Consider the following 17,714-nt stretch of genomic DNA (forward strand, 5'->3'; position numbering starts at 1 on the left):
GATAGCGGTGATGGTGCAAAGAGTAGAGAACCATGTCGGTGCCTTGGTGGTGGTTTAACATCTAAGCTAAATTAGTTACCGTTAAAAAATCTGTGAAATTAGATTTTCACTTTTTAAGTAACTATGTTTATTTTTAGAATTTTGCTGATGTCACCCTTTAGAGATGTCGTGAACCCACTTTAACATTTTGATAACCGCCGTAATAACATGTGTTCAAAACTAAAATACCTTGCTTTGTATGATGACACATGTTGCATTTTTTACTTTTACTTTTAAAAATACATCTGGAAATAAATCTTAGGTTATATAAAATGATAAAAGATTATGTTTTACATAAAAAATCAATAAACCTTTAATACTTCTTAAACTTGTAAATGACAGTCCCATTAGATGCTACTATACAGGGCCTTTTTCTCGAACAAATATCATTGATCGGAGTGTTGTGTACTATCCATTCATTTTTGTTGATTATTGTGAGGCAGATTCATAGTCCAAATTGTTTCACTTGGTATGTTTATTACTGAAATTGACTTTGGTGTGAGAAAGGGTAATAACAGAATGATGAGGGACTGAAATTGAAAAATATCACAAACATTTGTGGCAGAAGCTAAAATAGATTAAAACGCCTGTTATCATCTCATATCTCATTTCATCAACAACACGTGAATGTAGCAAGTGTGTTTAAAAGATGAAGAAGAAAAAAAGGAATAAAGTAAGGCTAATTCATGAAATTTTGAACAATTGATAGTGAAGGTTGATGCTAAAGCAAACAGAGAACACATCAACTATCGAAAATTCGCCAATGATAATAACTTGAGGTATGATTTCTAACCTAATTAATTATGGAGTGTTGATTATTTCAGTCAAAGTTGATCGTTTATACTTTATGATGAAATTAATGGTTTATATGGTAGAATAAGTTAGCCCGAGGCTATAATCTCCTGATTTTATCGTCAAACAAGTTGGAATTGTGTAAATAGTGTTGAAATAAATATTAATTGGTTGAATTGGTTAAATCGTTGGAAGTGATAGTATTCCTACTTTAAAATGATTAGACATAAATTATAAATTATATATAGAAAAAAATAGCTTAAATTGATAGATGCTTTTGAGCAAGATTGTTTAAACCCAAGCAGGCGTTAGAAGACTGGTTGACTTGTTGTATTCCATTTTTGAAAACAACTTTAAACACTCTTTGGCACTACATGTGGAAAAAAGTATTCTCTGGTTAACGTCTTCCTGTTTGATTTTATTCACTCACAGATCCTTTCCTTGTGGTCCAGCTTCACTTTTGGCACTCCCATAATCCAAAACGCAATCCACCGTCTCATCCACATAAAACGCTCCTTACGAGTAACTATCATTGTTGTATGCATTAAATGGCATCTAAAGCCAATTAAGTAGTACTTAAATGCATTCAACGTCATCGTGGTTGGAAGCTACTACTGTTGCGCTCTTAGCAAAATTATATTACAAGCAGAGTTGGCAAACTAATTAATTTCAGAGGTTTCTTTAGAAGCATTCTATCTATCGTTTACCCTCGAATACAAATAGTACACATCTTACCCCGATACCCTGCCCACAATGAGGTTGAGTGTTGTTGTTTTTGACATCTTGTAAAATAATATATTTATACTTAAATATGCAAGCTTCAGCATTAAATATTAAATCTCTATACTTGTTTTACGATCAAATATGTTCAGTGGTAGTCTACCACCCCAAATATGTTGGTTGTACAATCTTCATATCCTTGACTTGTCTAACAATAAATTGGTGGGTAATCTTCCTAGTTGCTTTGGTAACTTTTCATCTATGTCAAATACTTCTGGAGATGTTAACAAAATGGTTATTATTGACACAGATTGAGCAGAATAAAGTCTGCTATGATATAATTGATGTTGTGTGCATCTTTCCAAACATTTTGTTGAAACAATTACTTACAGCAAGAATAAATACAAAAGAAGCGAGTAGCTTGATAACAAAACAATATGCAACATGCATTATTTTAGTGCAATCAATCAATTGCAGTAATGCAGTATAGCAATATCTCTAAAGGACCTTACATTTGGATAGATACAAAGTTGTACAGCTTAAAATGGAAGTGAAGTAACTTTAACATTTCCATTCCGCCTAATCTGGTACGGAGAATTTACAGGCAACTAGGCAACTGTTCATTCTTCCTTTGTCTCTGCAGATTAAAATTAAATCACTAAAATCAAAGATAAGTAAAATGATGGTTGAAAGTCTTATATTAAGCGTGAGAATTTTCACTTTGTTCTATCTTATGGTGTGACAAATTAGGTGCAACCTACTTATCAGCCAATCACGTTTTCCATGCACGATTAAAACACATAGAAGTTGATTTTTACTTTGTTCGTGAAAAGGTTGCTCAAGGAGATTTACGTGTGCGATTCATATCTACTGATGACCAGACTGCACATATCTTTACAAAGTCATTACCTACTCATCGACTTTTGTTTTTGGGATCCAAGCTACAAGTTGTTTCCCGTCATTAGCTTGAGGGGGCGTAGGTTTAAGGTTAAGCCCAATATGTAACATGCTTTAGGGTTTAGGTTAACTTAAGCTTTGAGTTATCGTAGTCGATATATTGACATCATGTAATACATCGACAAGTACAATTACAATCCAATAATATTCCTCGAATTTTATGTCATTGCTTAATTGTTTGTTACGATTTTATAAATTTGATATTTGATATTTGATGTTTTTGTGTTGTTTGTTGTAGGAGGTTATTATGTTTTTGTTGAATTATGTTCAATCAGAAAATGTTTTTTTTTTTTTTTTATTAAAAGGGTGAAACTCTCTCTAGAGGTCCAGGTTCAGATACCTCATAGTGCAAATAAATCCCCTTGTGGCCATGCAAGTTTACCCGCGATGACTACGGGCTATTGGTAAAGCGGATGGTCGCCCTTAGATTAGACGGTAGTCAAAAGCGGATTGAAAATTCAGGTATACCAAAAAAGTTTGTGCATTTGTAAGCATGACCGCCACTCAACATCGTACACTGGGAACCCAAGAACACCGTTTTGGAGACTGGCCACCAAAGTCGTCTTGGTATTGGATCCGATATTCTCTTAGCATGAACACGAGATCCGGTAAATGTTATGAAATGGAAGAGTGGGGCAACCAAGAAAACTAACGCTCGATACCGAAACAAACGTAGAGCGCCAATCACCGAAAACCATATATGCCATAGTCCGAACACCCAAAGTGGATAATTGCTCAAGTGTTACTTGGCTCACAAAGTGGGTCGGAAACTCTGATATGTAAAAAAAAAAAATAATAAAAAAAATAAATAATACATAATACAAACTCATACACATGGTTGTTACTTTATTACTAAAATTATAAAAAAAATGCCAAACAAATTGCTTGGGGTGAGAAAGGCTGATGAGTGAATGAAGAGGGACTTAAATTGCCAAATTTTACTAACGTATGTGACTGGAGCTAAAGTGGATTAACTCCCTAATCATCATCATCATCATCATCATCATCATCTCATTTAATCAAGAACACGTAAGTAGCAAAAGTGTTCAAGAGATGAATAAGAAAAGAGAAAAAGCAAAGCTAAATTTAGACAACTAACCAGATAACGCATTAAAGATGAAAGGTCGTCGATAATATACTTGAGGTATGATTTCTAACCTAATTGAGCTAGGGTTCTATGAGTGTTGACTACTTTAGTCAAAATTGATGGTTAGATGGTGTAATAAGTTAACCTATATAATTGAAGGGTTTTAGTCGGATGATTCAAGTGATTGTTGGCTAATGGTGTATCCTAGGGGATACATGCATAAAAGCATCACTTTTATGTAGAAGAATGGATCAAAAAGCATAAAAGATAATTATACTTGGCAGTTTTTAGCAATTGCCGCCCAGCGCACAGCAGGCCGCTCAACGTCATGCGTAAGCCCTGCAGGCAGCTTCTAAGCTTAAGCCCTTTTACTAAGCGCGTGAACGGCACGCAGCCACGTCAGCACACGCCACCGACCTTCCAGATACTTCGCATAACAGAATTAATCAACGATTGACACGTGTATCCTGAGAATTTCAGACATTCTGCGCATATAAATAGACCCCTTGGGTCACCACATTTCATATCTGAATTTCAGTCAGAGAGAAGTACACTTTGTCTCACACACAGTTCTTTCTCACTCTAAAACATTAACCGCTTAGCAGCAGTACGCTACACGGATCAATTACAGATTGATTCACAGATTGATTGAGGCCACCCCACGGATCCCTCATCCGTGTTCTGGGTCTGCAGGGATTATTTTTCGAGGGCAAACATCAATCAACATACTATCACTCAACGCTAGGCGGATAGTGTTATGTACTGGTACCTTACACCCGCTATACTAAAAATGGTACCAACATATAGCGCCATCCGTTTCAAAGAATCACTCATCTCTCAAGGGTAAGGCAACTCATACTGATCAGCTAGTACCTATTGAAGCAAACATGGTACATTCGTGGCAAGCCGGACAACGGAGAAAAGCAGAGACGTTAGAAGATTGAAAACAAGAGTTGATTGCTTTTCCTTCTATGTTTAATACCAATTCATCTGATGCTCCTGTAGTGATTGAAGCTCGCATAGCAAATTGTATTGTTGGAGGAATATACACTGATACTGGAGCAGGAGCAGATATTATGTATGAGCATTGTTTTGTACAATTACCAGAAAGGGTAAAAGAGAAGCTGAAAGACACGTTTGTTCCCTTAGCAAGTTTTGCTAATGATCCGTCATGGTCAGAAGGAAGCATAGTTTTAGAAGTAGTGTTGGGAAAATCACCATTTAAAAGAACAGCTCATATCGAGTTTTTGGTTGTCAAAGCAAATTCGCAATATAATGTCATTTTAGGTCGATCAGCTATGATGACATTTGGAGCTGTGACATCAACGGTACACGGAATGATGAAATTTCCCACACCGGCTGGTATTGCCACGCTATACGCTGAGCGGAAAAGAACAATAGAATGTGTGCAAATAAATAGAACTGCTGTTAATCCAATTGTTCATGATGATGGGTCAGTATCACCAAATCCAGAATTCCCAGATCAGAAAGTCATTACTGGAAACACATTAGCAACAGAAACAAAAGAAAAACTCTACAAAATTTTAGCAACCAATTTTGATGTTTTTGCGTGGCAAGATTCTGATATGACTGGAGTACCACGTCATATAGCTGAACATAAGCTCGGTATGAATCCCAATATCCCACCAGTATGTCAAAAGAAAAGAGGCATGGTTCCTGAACGAACAAAGTTTCTTAGAGAGGAAGTTAAAAAATTGGTAGACGCTGGGATATTGCGGGAAGTCAAATACCAGATGTGGGTAGCAAATCCAGTGATGGTTAGAAAACCAGATAACACATGGAGGATGTGTGTGGATTTCACTGACATAAATAAAGCATGCCCAAAAGATAACTACCCTTTGCCAGAAATAGATTGGAAGGTGGAATCTGTAAGCGGATATCAGTTTAAATCTTTTCTGGATGCATTCAAGGGGTACCACCAAATCCATATGGCAATACGGGATCAGGATAAAACAGCATTCCATACACCAGATGGAATTTTTTGCTACATAAAAATGCCTTTTGGATTGAAGAATGCAGGAGCAACTTATCAGCGCGTCATTGATAAGGCGTTTAAAGATCAAATAAGCAGGAATGTGGAAGCCTATGTTGATGATATTGTTATCAAGAGTCATACGGAGGAAAGCATGCTTAGAGATACTCTTGAAACCTACGAATCATTACGAAGTGTTAATTAGAAGTTAAATCCTAAGAAATGCACTTTTGGCGTGGAAGAGGGCAAGTTTTTAGGTCATATTGTCACAGAGAGAGGAATTAAGGCAAATCCAAAAAAGATTCAAGCAATTGAGGATATGGTATCTCCAAAAACAAAGAAAGAAGTGCAAAGTTTGAATGGAAGATTTGCAGCCTTAACAAAGTTTTTATCCTGAGCAGCAGACCGATCATTACCATTCATGAGGGTCTTAAAAAGTTGTTTAAACAAACAAGATTTTATGTGGACGGAAGAGGCTGAAACAGCTTTTCAGGATGTTAAGCGACTTTTAAAAGAATTACCTACCTTAACTGCACCAGTAGCAGGAGAAACATTAATTCTATATATGGCAGGGTCGGCGGAAGCCATTAGTTCAGTTTTAATCGCAGAACGGAACGGGGTGCAAATGCCAATATATTTTGTTAGTAAAATATTACAGCAAAGTGAAATCAATTATCCGTCCATCGAAAAATTGGTATATGCTTTAACGCACACAGCTAGGCGACTCAGACGTTATTTTCAAGCGCATCCAATTCTTGTTTTTTAAGATCAACCAATAAAACAGATTTTGAAACATCCAGATTCGTCGGGACGCTTAGCAAAATGGGCAGTTGAGTTAGGAGAATATGAAATAAATTTCTCACCACGACATGCAGTTAAAGGGCAAATTTTGGCAGATTTCCTTTTGGAAACAACCGAGAAAGTAGATTATTCACAAAATGTCAAAAGCAGTAATTGCATGTGGGAGTTGCATACTGATGGTGCATCAAGCGAGGAAGGAGTTGGTGCAGGATTGGTGCTTACCAGCCCAGAAGGCGAAGAACATACATATGCACTTAAGTTATGTTTTTATGCATCTAATAACGAAGTAGAATATCAGGCATTGCTTTCCGGTCTCCGCATAGCGTCTGAGATGGGAATAAAACATTTGCGTGCCTATGTGGATTCTCAGATTGTAGCACAACAAGTTAATGGGGCATTTGAAGCAAAAGATATCTCAATGAAACGATATTTACAGTTGGTTGAGAAGATTTCCAAAAATTTTGAAACTTTGGAAGTTGTGTAAATCACAAGAAATAAAAACAAGAAAGCAGATGGATGTATTGAGCAAATTAGCAACATTAACATTTGATCATTTGCATAAGAAAGTTTTGGTGGAGGTTTTAAAAGATAAATCCATTGATGAAAAAGTGATAGTAGCAGCTGTTGAAGAAGACGGATCGTGTTGGATGACTCCCTATATAAAGTATTTGCAGGACGGAATACTACCAACTATGTTACAGAAGCAAGACGGATAAAGGTCTGTGCTCCGCTTTACGTCTTGGAGAATGGTGGGCTCTATAGGAAATCTTTCAGTGGTCCAAATTTGAGGTTTTTAGCATCACAACAAGCTATAGAAGTGATGAAAAAGATGCATGAAGGTTTGTGTGCACAACATTTTGGTTATAGAACTATTGTGGGACGGATAATGCGACAAGGGTACTATTGGCAAACAATTTACAGAGATACAACAGATATAATCAAAACATGTGATGCCTGTCAGCGGCACGGAACCGTTCAGCGTTTACCAAAATATGATTTAATCTCAGTATCATCTGCATGGCCATTTTGTAAGTGGGCAATTGACATAGTAGGGCCATTCCCAAGGAGTGTTGGAAATGCAAAGTTCTTGGTGGTTGCAATTGATTTTTTCAGTAAGTGGGTCGAAGCAAAGGTGTTAGCACGAATAACGGGTGAAAATATAAAGAAGCTTGTATGGAATGATATTGTGTGTAGATACGGTTTACCAAATAAAATTGTAAGTGATAATGGTAAACAGTTTGCAGATAATCCGTTCAAAAGTTGGTGTGAGGAATTAAACATCAAACAAACATTTACCTCTGTTGCTCACCCACAAGCCAATGGCCAAGTTGAAGTGACAAATAAGGAAATTGTAGCTGGCATAAAGGCTAGGTTGGGTTTGAGTCAGACAAAATGGGTAGATGAAGTACCATATGTTTTGTGGGCTCACCGTACAACGCCAAAACGGAGCACGGGTGAAACACCGTTCAGCTTGGTATATGGCACTGAGGCAGTAATACCAGCTGAGATCCGTGTTCCAACACAAAGAGTTTTGGCATTTGATGTAGAAATGTATACTCTCACTCATGCCAAGTATAGTATTTTTCTCTCTCTTGAATTTTTTCTCTCGTTTAACTTTCTCACCCACCACCACTTCACCTCCGTTTGTACTTTTACGGCCATCTGATTTCTTCATCTTCTTGCTCCTTCTTCCCGGTTTGAAGGCGCCAGGTGCGGTGTAGCTTCCGGCCACCGGCATCTCGCCGGTAGTCCGGCTTTTTATGCTATTTAGTGTTAATAAGGTCGTCGCCGCCGTCCCTTCGATTTCGACAACAGCTTTCTCTCATCGGCCCCTCTGCTACTTCTTCTGTTTATCCAGGCGGCGATCCTGTTTCGGGATCTGGGTTTTGAAGGGTTTTAGGGTTTGGTTCGAAGGGTTAGGGTTTCGTTGTGTCGTTTTGTGGGTTCGGGTTCATGACTGTTGTCGATCTTTCCGGTCTTCTGACGCCGTATGTTTTTCCGATGGTGTTAGTAGGCGACGAATTCCGGCGCCGGAATTCTGCTTTCTCCTCAGGTTTGCTTCGGTTTTGTTTAGGGTTCTTTGGTTGGTTGCGGTGGTTTGGGCATCGATTGGCGTGACTTTGTTGAAATCCGGTGGACTCCGGTGGATTCCGGTGGTTTCCGGCGGACTCTGGTGGACTCCGGCGGAATCCGGTGATCTCCGGCGATTGCATGCTGCCGTTGTCTACTGAGGTTGTCGGTGACAGAAAGTTGCTTTTATGGTAATTTTCTAGTCATTGGCGGCTTTAGGTGGATCTCGGTGGCCGGCAAGTGCCGGTTTTCATGAGTTGGTTTTTGTTGGTGACCCTTTGCGGTTGCCGGCGGGAACCGGTTTATGGGTCCACGGATTTGTAAATCCTTCGAAAATCAGCGAAGATGGCTTGGCTTCTATTGGTTTGACTGCGCGATTGATACTGTTTGGTTGTCGCTACTTTGGTGTGTTCATACTTTCCCCGTAGCCGAGTCCGTTTAGGGGGACTTGGAGTAGTTGCCGGCGTGTGTTGATTTAGTTGACCTCGGAAAATAGGCCTCGGGTTTGGTGCTGCTGGAGTGCCCGACGTTCATATTTGTGTGCGGCTGTTGAGTTGTAGTGTTTACGGGGTTGAATACGGGCTCGGTTTTATGATATATTTAGATTTAGGTTTGGTGGTTATCGTTGTGTAGTCATTTTATTTTCAATATGCTCGTTATCTTTCAATCATTGTACTTGTCCTGTGTGTAGGACGATAAGAGCGAGCTTTTTCAATTTCAATCATTGTCATTTGTACGATCCACCGGATCTTTACGATCTTTGTATATAATTTTGCCGATAAAAAAAATAAAAAAATTTGATGTAGAAAACAATTCATCTGTTTTGCGTGAAAACTTGAATTTATTGGAAGATAGGCGTATCATGGCTGCTATTCGTCAAGCGGATGCTAAACAACGAATGGAAAAATACTATAATAAACGGGTCAGGAATGTACAATTCAGGGAAGATGATTTGGTATTGAGGGATAATGAAGCAAGCAGACAAGCAAAGCAAGGAAAGTTGGGGCCATGATGGGAAGGGCCATACAAAATCATAAAAGCACATCCTAATGGTTCATATACCCTTGTAGCGCCCTCCGGCGAGGAATTACAGCGAACATGGAATGCAATGAGTTTAAAGAAATTTTATGCGTAGTATTGCATATTCAAATAGCCTGATCAACTATTTTGAATATGAGATGCAATCATAAATGTAAAAATTTCTTTAAGTAATAAGAATTCAGACAATTATTCTTATAGCATACTGATGTGCGTGCAGGGGTATATAAATATACTATTAATTTTAATACAAAATATGATACAAGTTTTAATTAATTTACAGATGGGATACACTTAAACCTTGCCACAACACTATAGGCAGTGTACCTAATCGTAGAGTAGTGTAGCTTTTAGTAAGTCCTGTTCGTTCCACAGGGATCTAGCTTATTTTACACTATATTTTTAAACAACTATATTTATACAAAATATATATAATTACAATATAGTAGTGTTATTATTATTATAAAAGATGGGGTTTTACCGTTTAATGACCGGTTTGTCGATTTAAAGTCTTATTTCACAATCAAAATCTAATGCAAAATGTAAATAAATAAAAATAACTTAATTTAAAGCGTAAAAATAAATGACAATATTTAAAGTGCGTAAAATAAATGACAGTATTTAAATGACGATAAATAAAATGACGATAAATAAAATTGCGATAATTTAAATGACAATAAATAAAATTGCGAAAAATAAAATTGCGATAATTAAAATTGCGATAATTAAATGACAATAAATAAAATGTAATTAAAAAGTATGAGAATATATAAAATAAAAGTATTATGCTTATTTAAACTTCCGTAATCATAATGTTTGACCGTTTGTTTATTTAATTGTTACCCGGATTAATTGTCCTTTGTCCTGGAGTATTTGATACGTCTATCTGATTTTTGTCCATAATAGTCCATCGGTCATAATTAAAAGGTGCGAGTATCCTCGTCAAATTACCCTTATACCCGAAGTCAAATAGTCCAACTAATTAGGGATTCAAACTGTAACAAGGTTTTAATACTTTGTTAATAATTACACCAGGATATCGACTGTATGTAATCCAAGGTCTTAATACTTTTTTAACAATTACACCAGTTATCACTGTATGTAATCCACCCCTGTTTTAATAAGTTCATTGATTATTAATCCATCCCCGTGTCCGGTTAAATGAACAATTCTTAGTATTTATAAATATCCCGCTGATCGTATCCAATAGAGCGTATGTGGTTATTTATAGATACGTCAAATTGTAAATCTCTATATTAAATTAACGAACTATCATTCAGTTAAACAAATATAAAATCCATTAATAGTCCATAGTCATGTGTCCACAAGTGTCGGTCTTTTGTCCAAACCCTAATTATGGTCCAAAGTTCAATAACCCAGTCTTAATATTTAGTCCAACATCACGATTACTTTGGCTCAAATAAGCATAATAATAACTTAACAACGAGACATTAATTTAAAAAGGAGAACATAACTTACAAATATTATTAATCGCGTAGCGTTACACGGACAGAACTTCGACTTTAAAACACCTGAATGATAGTTCGTTAATTTAATATAGAGATTTACAACTTGACGTATATATAAATAACCACATACGCTCTATTGGATACGATGGGCGGGATATTTATATATACTAATAATTGTTCATTTGACCGGACACGGGGATGGATTAATAATCAATGGACTTATTAAAACATGGGTGGATTACATACAGTGATAACTGGTGTAATTGTTAACAAAGTATTAAGACCTTGGATTATATACAGTCGATATCCTGATGGTCCAATTCCCACAAGTGTCGGTCTTTTGCCCAAACCTTAATTATGGTCAAAAGTTAATTAACCCCATCCAATATTTGGTCAAAACATCACGATTACTTCGGCTCAAATAAGCATAATAATAACTTAGTTACGAGACATTAATTTAAAAAGGAGAACATAACTTACAAATATTATTAATCGCGTAGCGTTACACGGATAGAACTTCGACTTTAAAACCCGTAAAACATTGGTTACAATAATCCAATTATTATTAATCTTAACTTAAATATAATTATGAATATAAATATATAGATATTGATCAGAGAGTGAGAAAGAAATTGAAGGGGTGTGTAGAATCGAGCAGAAACATGCGAATTTATAGTATTTTTCCAGATACTATTCACCATGCGATCGCATGGGTTTTATGCCTATTTCCCATGCGATCGCATGGGCTACAGTACCAGCTCAGAATTTTTTTTGTTTTCTTGTTTGTCGACGTTTTATTTAAATATATATATATAATATATATAATATATATAATTATATATAATTATATATATTATATTATATTCTTGTGCATAGTTCACTTGTAATTTTAGCTCCGTTGACTTGCACGTTGATGCTCGGTTTATGTCTCGGTTCCGGTTTTTAGAACGTCCTTTCGTATGCTTTAAAATTTTGTACTTTGCGTTTCACGGCTTGTACTCTTGTCAATAATTAGACGTTATTCATTGAGAAATAGTATCACTTGAAGTGTATCATGTACGTTTGAGCATTTTGGCCATTTACATCTTCAAATCTTCATTTCTGTCTTCCGTCTTCTCATGGATAGGATAAGTCTGACCACTTGGCGACCCTGTTTGATGCTGAGGTCCGTGGATTTCCTGCTGATTTTAGAGATGACTTTTCTAGATTTTTCGTCAACCTGCAGCTGGTCTGGACGACAACTTCTTGACTTAAATCAAGAAGCGCGTGTCTTTTTCGGAAGACTTTACTTCCTATAATGATGGAATTGATTCATCGTGTAGATCCATCTTTTCTTTCATTTATATTACAATTTTACAGGTAAAATAGTTAAATTAGTCCAAAACAGAAACACCTGCAATAACTTTACAGAAACATGTGATAAACGGTTTTTAATTGAATAACTTGGTACATTCTCCCAACACTTGGCTTTTATTTCTTTCTTTCTTTGCCTTTTTATTCTCCTCTATTCCATTAAATAAATTCAAACATTTGTGTTGTTTCTCAATTTATGTCCTTTTTAGGTAACAATAATTTCGGCTTTAACACCTAGTTTTATCGTTCATAAATATGTATAAACATGATTTTGAATTTATTTAGTAAAATTTTTCAAATTTTCATAAAATTTAGAAAATAAACCAAGTATAAACCCGATAGAATTTATAACCCTTCCCCACACTTGAGATCATGCAATGCCCTCATTTGCATGAAATCAGACTATAATTATAAATTAATGAGGGTGATTAGTATAGAAAAGTGATTAAAAATACCCAGTTTGTAATTACAAAGCTCGTGGAATGATAGATAGCGCGCCTCATCGCTCATTCCTTTTGTTGTTTTATCACACATGTTTTTCTTCAAAAATGCCTGCTTTTGCTGAACTTAATACCAGTCTTTGAAAATCGCGTTGTTTTACCCTAATTTACATACAAACAAACAAACACAAAAAATATATTTTTTTTTTTAACATAACTTAAAAGTACGAATAAAAAAAATACATTATATCACACAAATAAATATAGAAATTATTTACAAATCACACATTAAAAATATTAAGAACGATTACCAACCCCAAAGCTAGTTCCAGCTCGGGTTACACTCCTGGTGCTTGGTGGTTCTGGTGCTTGTGGCGCTTGCGGTGTTGATTGTGGTGTTTGTGGAGCTGGCGTAAGCCTCGCTTCTAAATTATGCACCGTACCTTCTAGGGCTATTATTCTCGAACGAAGTTCTCTCACTCCATCTACGACTCCCACTTGATTATCAGTTGTCATTAGAGGTCGAACCATATCCAAAAGTGTTCTCATGGAACCCTCGAGGCGAAAAATCCTTGCGAAAAGTGTGTAAATGGTGTTTCGTACGGGTTCCCTGGTAAGTAAGTGGGTCATGTCCTCCGACAGTAGGAGGAAAATTTATTTCGATATATGGAGAACCATCTTCATACTTTCATCGAGTCAGGACATTTTGAACCCACCCCCATCTATTCCAGAAGGGTTGGTATTTAATTGGTTGGGGCATTCTCGTCACACTGTCGTCGGAGTTTTCTTCAACCTCCATTTCAGGTTCGGAGCCAGAAGTAGCAGAGCTTGAGCTTCGTGAATCATCCATATTTGAGTGTGCAACAATCCAAATCAATATGATCTTCCGCAATCAACGTCCGCAACAATTATCCTTTTAAGTAAATAACGAATAAGCATAAAAAATATACAATTTTTTTTTTTATATATACTTTAAATCAATAACTTGTAATAATAATAACAAAATTTCCACCCCATCCTCGGGTAGAGTAATTTCGGCTCGTGCACCTAGTTTTACCCGCGACAAATTTTCAGAAATTATTATTTCAAGTCTTCAATAAAAAGTAAATTTTGGTTTTACTATTTAAATGATACTTATGAATCTAACAAAAAATTACGTGTGCAATTTTGATAAACGAAAATTTCAGCTATAACACTTAGTTTTATCGTTTTCAAATAAACAAGTTAAATTCAAGGTTTTATCGATTTTAAATAGTAAAAAAATAAAAAAAAATCATACAACTATACAAACAAACTTGGTGAGAAAGGAATTTCAGAATCTTAGAGACCTAACTTAATCGCCTCTTCAGTGAGTCGATTAAGTTGATTTTCTCCGGCTTCATGGGCATAACCTCGTGGGTTTAACAATTTTTCCATATGACATTTAACCGGCCCTTCTCTGCATAAAGTTACGAACTCGTAATTAGAATGCGTTTGATTCTTCGAGCATTCTCCTTCATGGGACCATTTTCCGCACTTGTAACATTTTTCAAGATGTCGTCCTCTTCGTTTTGCAGTAGATTTGGACGTTCCTTGTGCGAAATGTTTTCGATTATGTTCTTGCCTCAATTCTTTCCTCACTTTATTACAATTATCCTTAATTTTTAAAACTTAATCGCTGGTAAACGATTTTTATTATATTTACAAATCATTGCGTTCATTAATAGAAAATGATTGGATTCAAATTGATTACGCATTTTGAAAATTTTGAAAATAAGAATGGAGGGAGAAGACTAGTTCTTTAGGGTCTGCTAGTAGAAAAGACCAATCGGATTCAATTCTCGAGAACTACACGAAAATAGAATATCTAACTATTATATAATCTTTAAAACATTTGAATCTCCCCACACTTAGTTAGCTGTGGTGCCAAAATTGTGACTAAGATCTTTATCAATTTCTCGTGGCTCATCAACTTGCATATCCGTGACCTTTGCTTCAAGCCATTGGTTGACTTCTTTTGTAACTTGCACAAAATCAACTAATTTTGCCTTTTCTTTAGGCGACAGATTGGATACTAACCGCTTACATAACTTAAAGTTCCCCTTAATCCTAGCATCAAGAACTCGTTTATAAAGCTTCTTCATTGAACTGTCAATAACGAGGTCATCTAATTTCGTATCAACAATGGGGTTCTTTGTTATCAGGTCATCATTAGGTGTTACTTCATCTTCCCCACAATTAGGCGTTTTATTATTGCTAAGCACTACCGTTGGAGTTGGTAAAACAATATGGTTCTCACCAATCGTTTTTATTGGTTCAACGGTTTTGGTTGATGGAGAATTAGACTTTTTATTCACAAAGGTAACCAATTTTTCACCATCACTAAGGGTCAATCTACCTCCTTTTACATCTATAAGCGACCCGGTGGACGCTAAAAATGGTCGACCTAAAATTAGAGGAATGTTTGAGTCCTCTTCCATGTCAATAACAACAAATTCGACTAGAAAGGTTAAATTACCCACTTGAACGGGTAGGTTGTCAGCAATTCCAACTGGGTGCCTAATGGTTTGGTCAAAGAATCGAACACTCATTTCCGTTGGACTTAACTCACCTACACCTAATCTTTTATATAATGAAAAAGGCATAACACTCACACTCGCACCTAAATCTGCTATTGCATTATACATGACACAATCACTAAGTAGACAAGAAATAATAAATTCACCCGGATCACCCAACTTGGGTGGAAGTTTCGATGAAACCGTCTTCACCGGTTTTATTGTTACGGTCTTAGTTTCTTGCACTTGCTTATTCTTCCTCTTCCTTTCCGAGGTATCACTAACACAAACTTTATTACCTATCACTTGCTCATACTCAACTTCTTTTATTGGAAACGGGATAGGTGGTTTGTATGGTGCAAACATTGGTTTTTCAAAACCGGGTGGTGGTGGTGGTGTAACTTCTTCATCATCACTCATATCTGAAACCTTCTCATCTTTTATTTTTAGTTTTCCAGAATTCGTTGAAACCATGTTAACCTTCTCATTCCGAGGATTTACTTCAGTATTACTCGGAAGCTTTCCTTGTTCCCTTTTACTCATCATGCTAGCCAGAGTACCTACTTGTTTTTCTAGATTCAAAATGGAGGCTTATTGAGTTCTAAATGACTGTTCAAACCTCTCATTCGTTTAGATTTGAGATGTAACAAATTTTGTTTGAGATTTAACTAGCTTTGCAATCATTTCTTCTAAATTTGTCTTTTTTTCATCGGTTTGTTGTGGCTTATTACTAAAACCAGGTCTTTGATGATTGAAAGTGTTGTTTTGAGTTTGGTTGGTTATTCGAACCTTGTTGGTTATTTGAGTTATTATTGGGCCCATTTGGATTGTAAAGAATGTTTTGATTTCGATTGAAGTTTGGCATTGGCGGTTGATAATTATTTTGATAATTATTTCCTGGCCTTTGGTTTATGTAGGAAACATTCTCACGTTGTTCCATTGTTTGCTCAACATTACAATCTTTCATCAAATGTGGTCCTCCACACTGCTCACAACTAATTCGTATTGCGTGAATATCTTTAGTCATCTTTTCCATTCGTCTCTCGAAAGCATCTATCTTTGCGGAAATGGAATCAAAATCATGGCTAGAATCGGCTCTAGCCACTTTAGATGAACGAAAAATATCTTTTTCCTGATGCCACTCATGTGAGTGGGAGGCTGTATTATCAATAATCTTGTGAGCTTCGGTTGCGGTTTTCTTCATAATGGAACCACCAGCGGCTGTGTCGATGTCTTTTCGTGTAGCGACGTCGACTCCTTTGTAAAAGATTTTCACTATTTGAAAAGTATCTAAACCGTGTTGAGGACATCCTCTCAACATCTTTCCGAATCTTGTCCACGCCTCATATAACGTTTCATTTGGCTTTTGCACGAACGTCGCAATTTCTCCTTGAAGTCTTACGGCTTTAGATGCCGGAAAGAATCTTTGAAGAAATTTTTCAACTAAAACATCCCATGTATCAATCGCTCCTTCGGGTAATGATTCTAACCAATCTTTGGCTTCCCCCTTTAAAGTCCAGGGGAACAACATAAGATAGATCGTTTCATCCTCAACTTCTCGGATTTTAAATAGAGTACAAATCCTATTAAAGGTTCGAAGATGTTTGTTTGGATCTTCTTTTGTTGTACCACTAAATTGGCACTGATTAGTGACCATGTGTAGGATTTGTCCTTTGATTTGAAAATCTGGCACATTAACTTCTGGTTGAGTAATGGCGTGTCATTGGCCCGTGCGTGTGGCTCTCATTCGGTCTTCCATACTCTGGGGATCTGGGTCTCCCATGTTTGAATTTGATGAATCTGAATCACTAGAAGATTCCGATTTAACGGTTACTTCCTCGATAACCTTCGGTTGTGCAATGATTATTTCTGGACGAATGATTTGTGGTTCAGGATCTTCGAATTGTCCTTGAATATCTTCCGGGTGCTCAATCGTGAAGTCGGTTTCAAAAATTGGATTATCGGAAATTTGAGTTGGAGTACTTGTTCGACTAGATTATGATTCTAAAGGAAAATCAACGGCGATAATATTGGCTAGATGTCTTGATCGGGTTACAGGTGGTGAACGTATGAAAGGTGGTGAACGTTTCACTCGGTGCATTCACTGAATATCTTATTAGTTATAAATATAAAAATTATTATATAAGTTATCAAATTAATAGACTTTTCTGATTTTGCTCACGTTTCGAATAGCCAAAAGATGCAGCAGGTAGCCAGGACTCTCTAAATCGGAAATCCACAACTCGCCACTAACAAATCCAACTATTACTACGAAACAGAAAATTGGCGTCTATCAATTTAATCGCTTTTAATAATTTTTCTTCGAAATCTAAAGTTTTTTTTTTTTTTTTTTTTTTAATTCTATGTCCTAAAAACTAGCGTGTAGAAATGAAAAATAGAAAGCGCGTCGAAAAATAA

General features: G+C 36.4%; 1 protein-coding gene, 1 long non-coding RNA gene and 1 other non-coding gene across 3 annotated transcripts; all 3 read left to right on the forward strand.

Annotated features, from left to right (window-relative positions):
* The first annotated feature begins 658 nt into the window (after nt 1–658).
* Nucleotides 659–1,643, forward strand: LOC139899596 (uncharacterized). The gene is made up of 2 exons (XR_011777596.1): nt 659–818; nt 1,264–1,643. It is a non-coding gene; the product is annotated as an uncharacterized lncRNA (long non-coding RNA).
* A 4,366-nt stretch (nt 1,644–6,009) lies between these two features.
* Nucleotides 6,010–6,873, forward strand: LOC139899720 (uncharacterized). Its single transcript, XM_071882564.1, has 2 exons — nt 6,010–6,282; nt 6,373–6,873. The coding sequence occupies exons 1-2, from the start codon at nt 6,010–6,012 to the stop codon at nt 6,871–6,873; spliced, it is 774 nt and encodes a 257-aa protein (XP_071738665.1).
* A 9,715-nt stretch (nt 6,874–16,588) lies between these two features.
* LOC139903520 (small nucleolar RNA R71) lies at nt 16,589–16,695 on the forward strand. Its single transcript, XR_011778334.1, has one exon. It is a non-coding gene; the product is annotated as a small nucleolar RNA R71 (small nucleolar RNA).
* The last annotated feature ends 1,019 nt before the right edge of the window (nt 16,696–17,714 follow it).

The sequence above is a fragment of the Rutidosis leptorrhynchoides genome, chromosome 3 (assembly GCF_046630445.1).
Source record: "Rutidosis leptorrhynchoides isolate AG116_Rl617_1_P2 chromosome 3, CSIRO_AGI_Rlap_v1, whole genome shotgun sequence".
In the NCBI taxonomy this organism is placed as follows: Eukaryota; Viridiplantae; Streptophyta; class Magnoliopsida; order Asterales; family Asteraceae; genus Rutidosis; species Rutidosis leptorrhynchoides.

Coding starts and splice junctions, on each gene's coding strand:
- LOC139899720 (XM_071882564.1), top strand. CDS start 6,010: ATGAGGGTCTTAAAAAGTTGTTTAAACAAACAAGATTTTATGTGGACG. Junction 6,283..6,372: donor ATCCGTCCATCGAAAAATTG/GTATATGCTTTA, acceptor CCAATAAAACAG/ATTTTGAAACATCCAGATTC.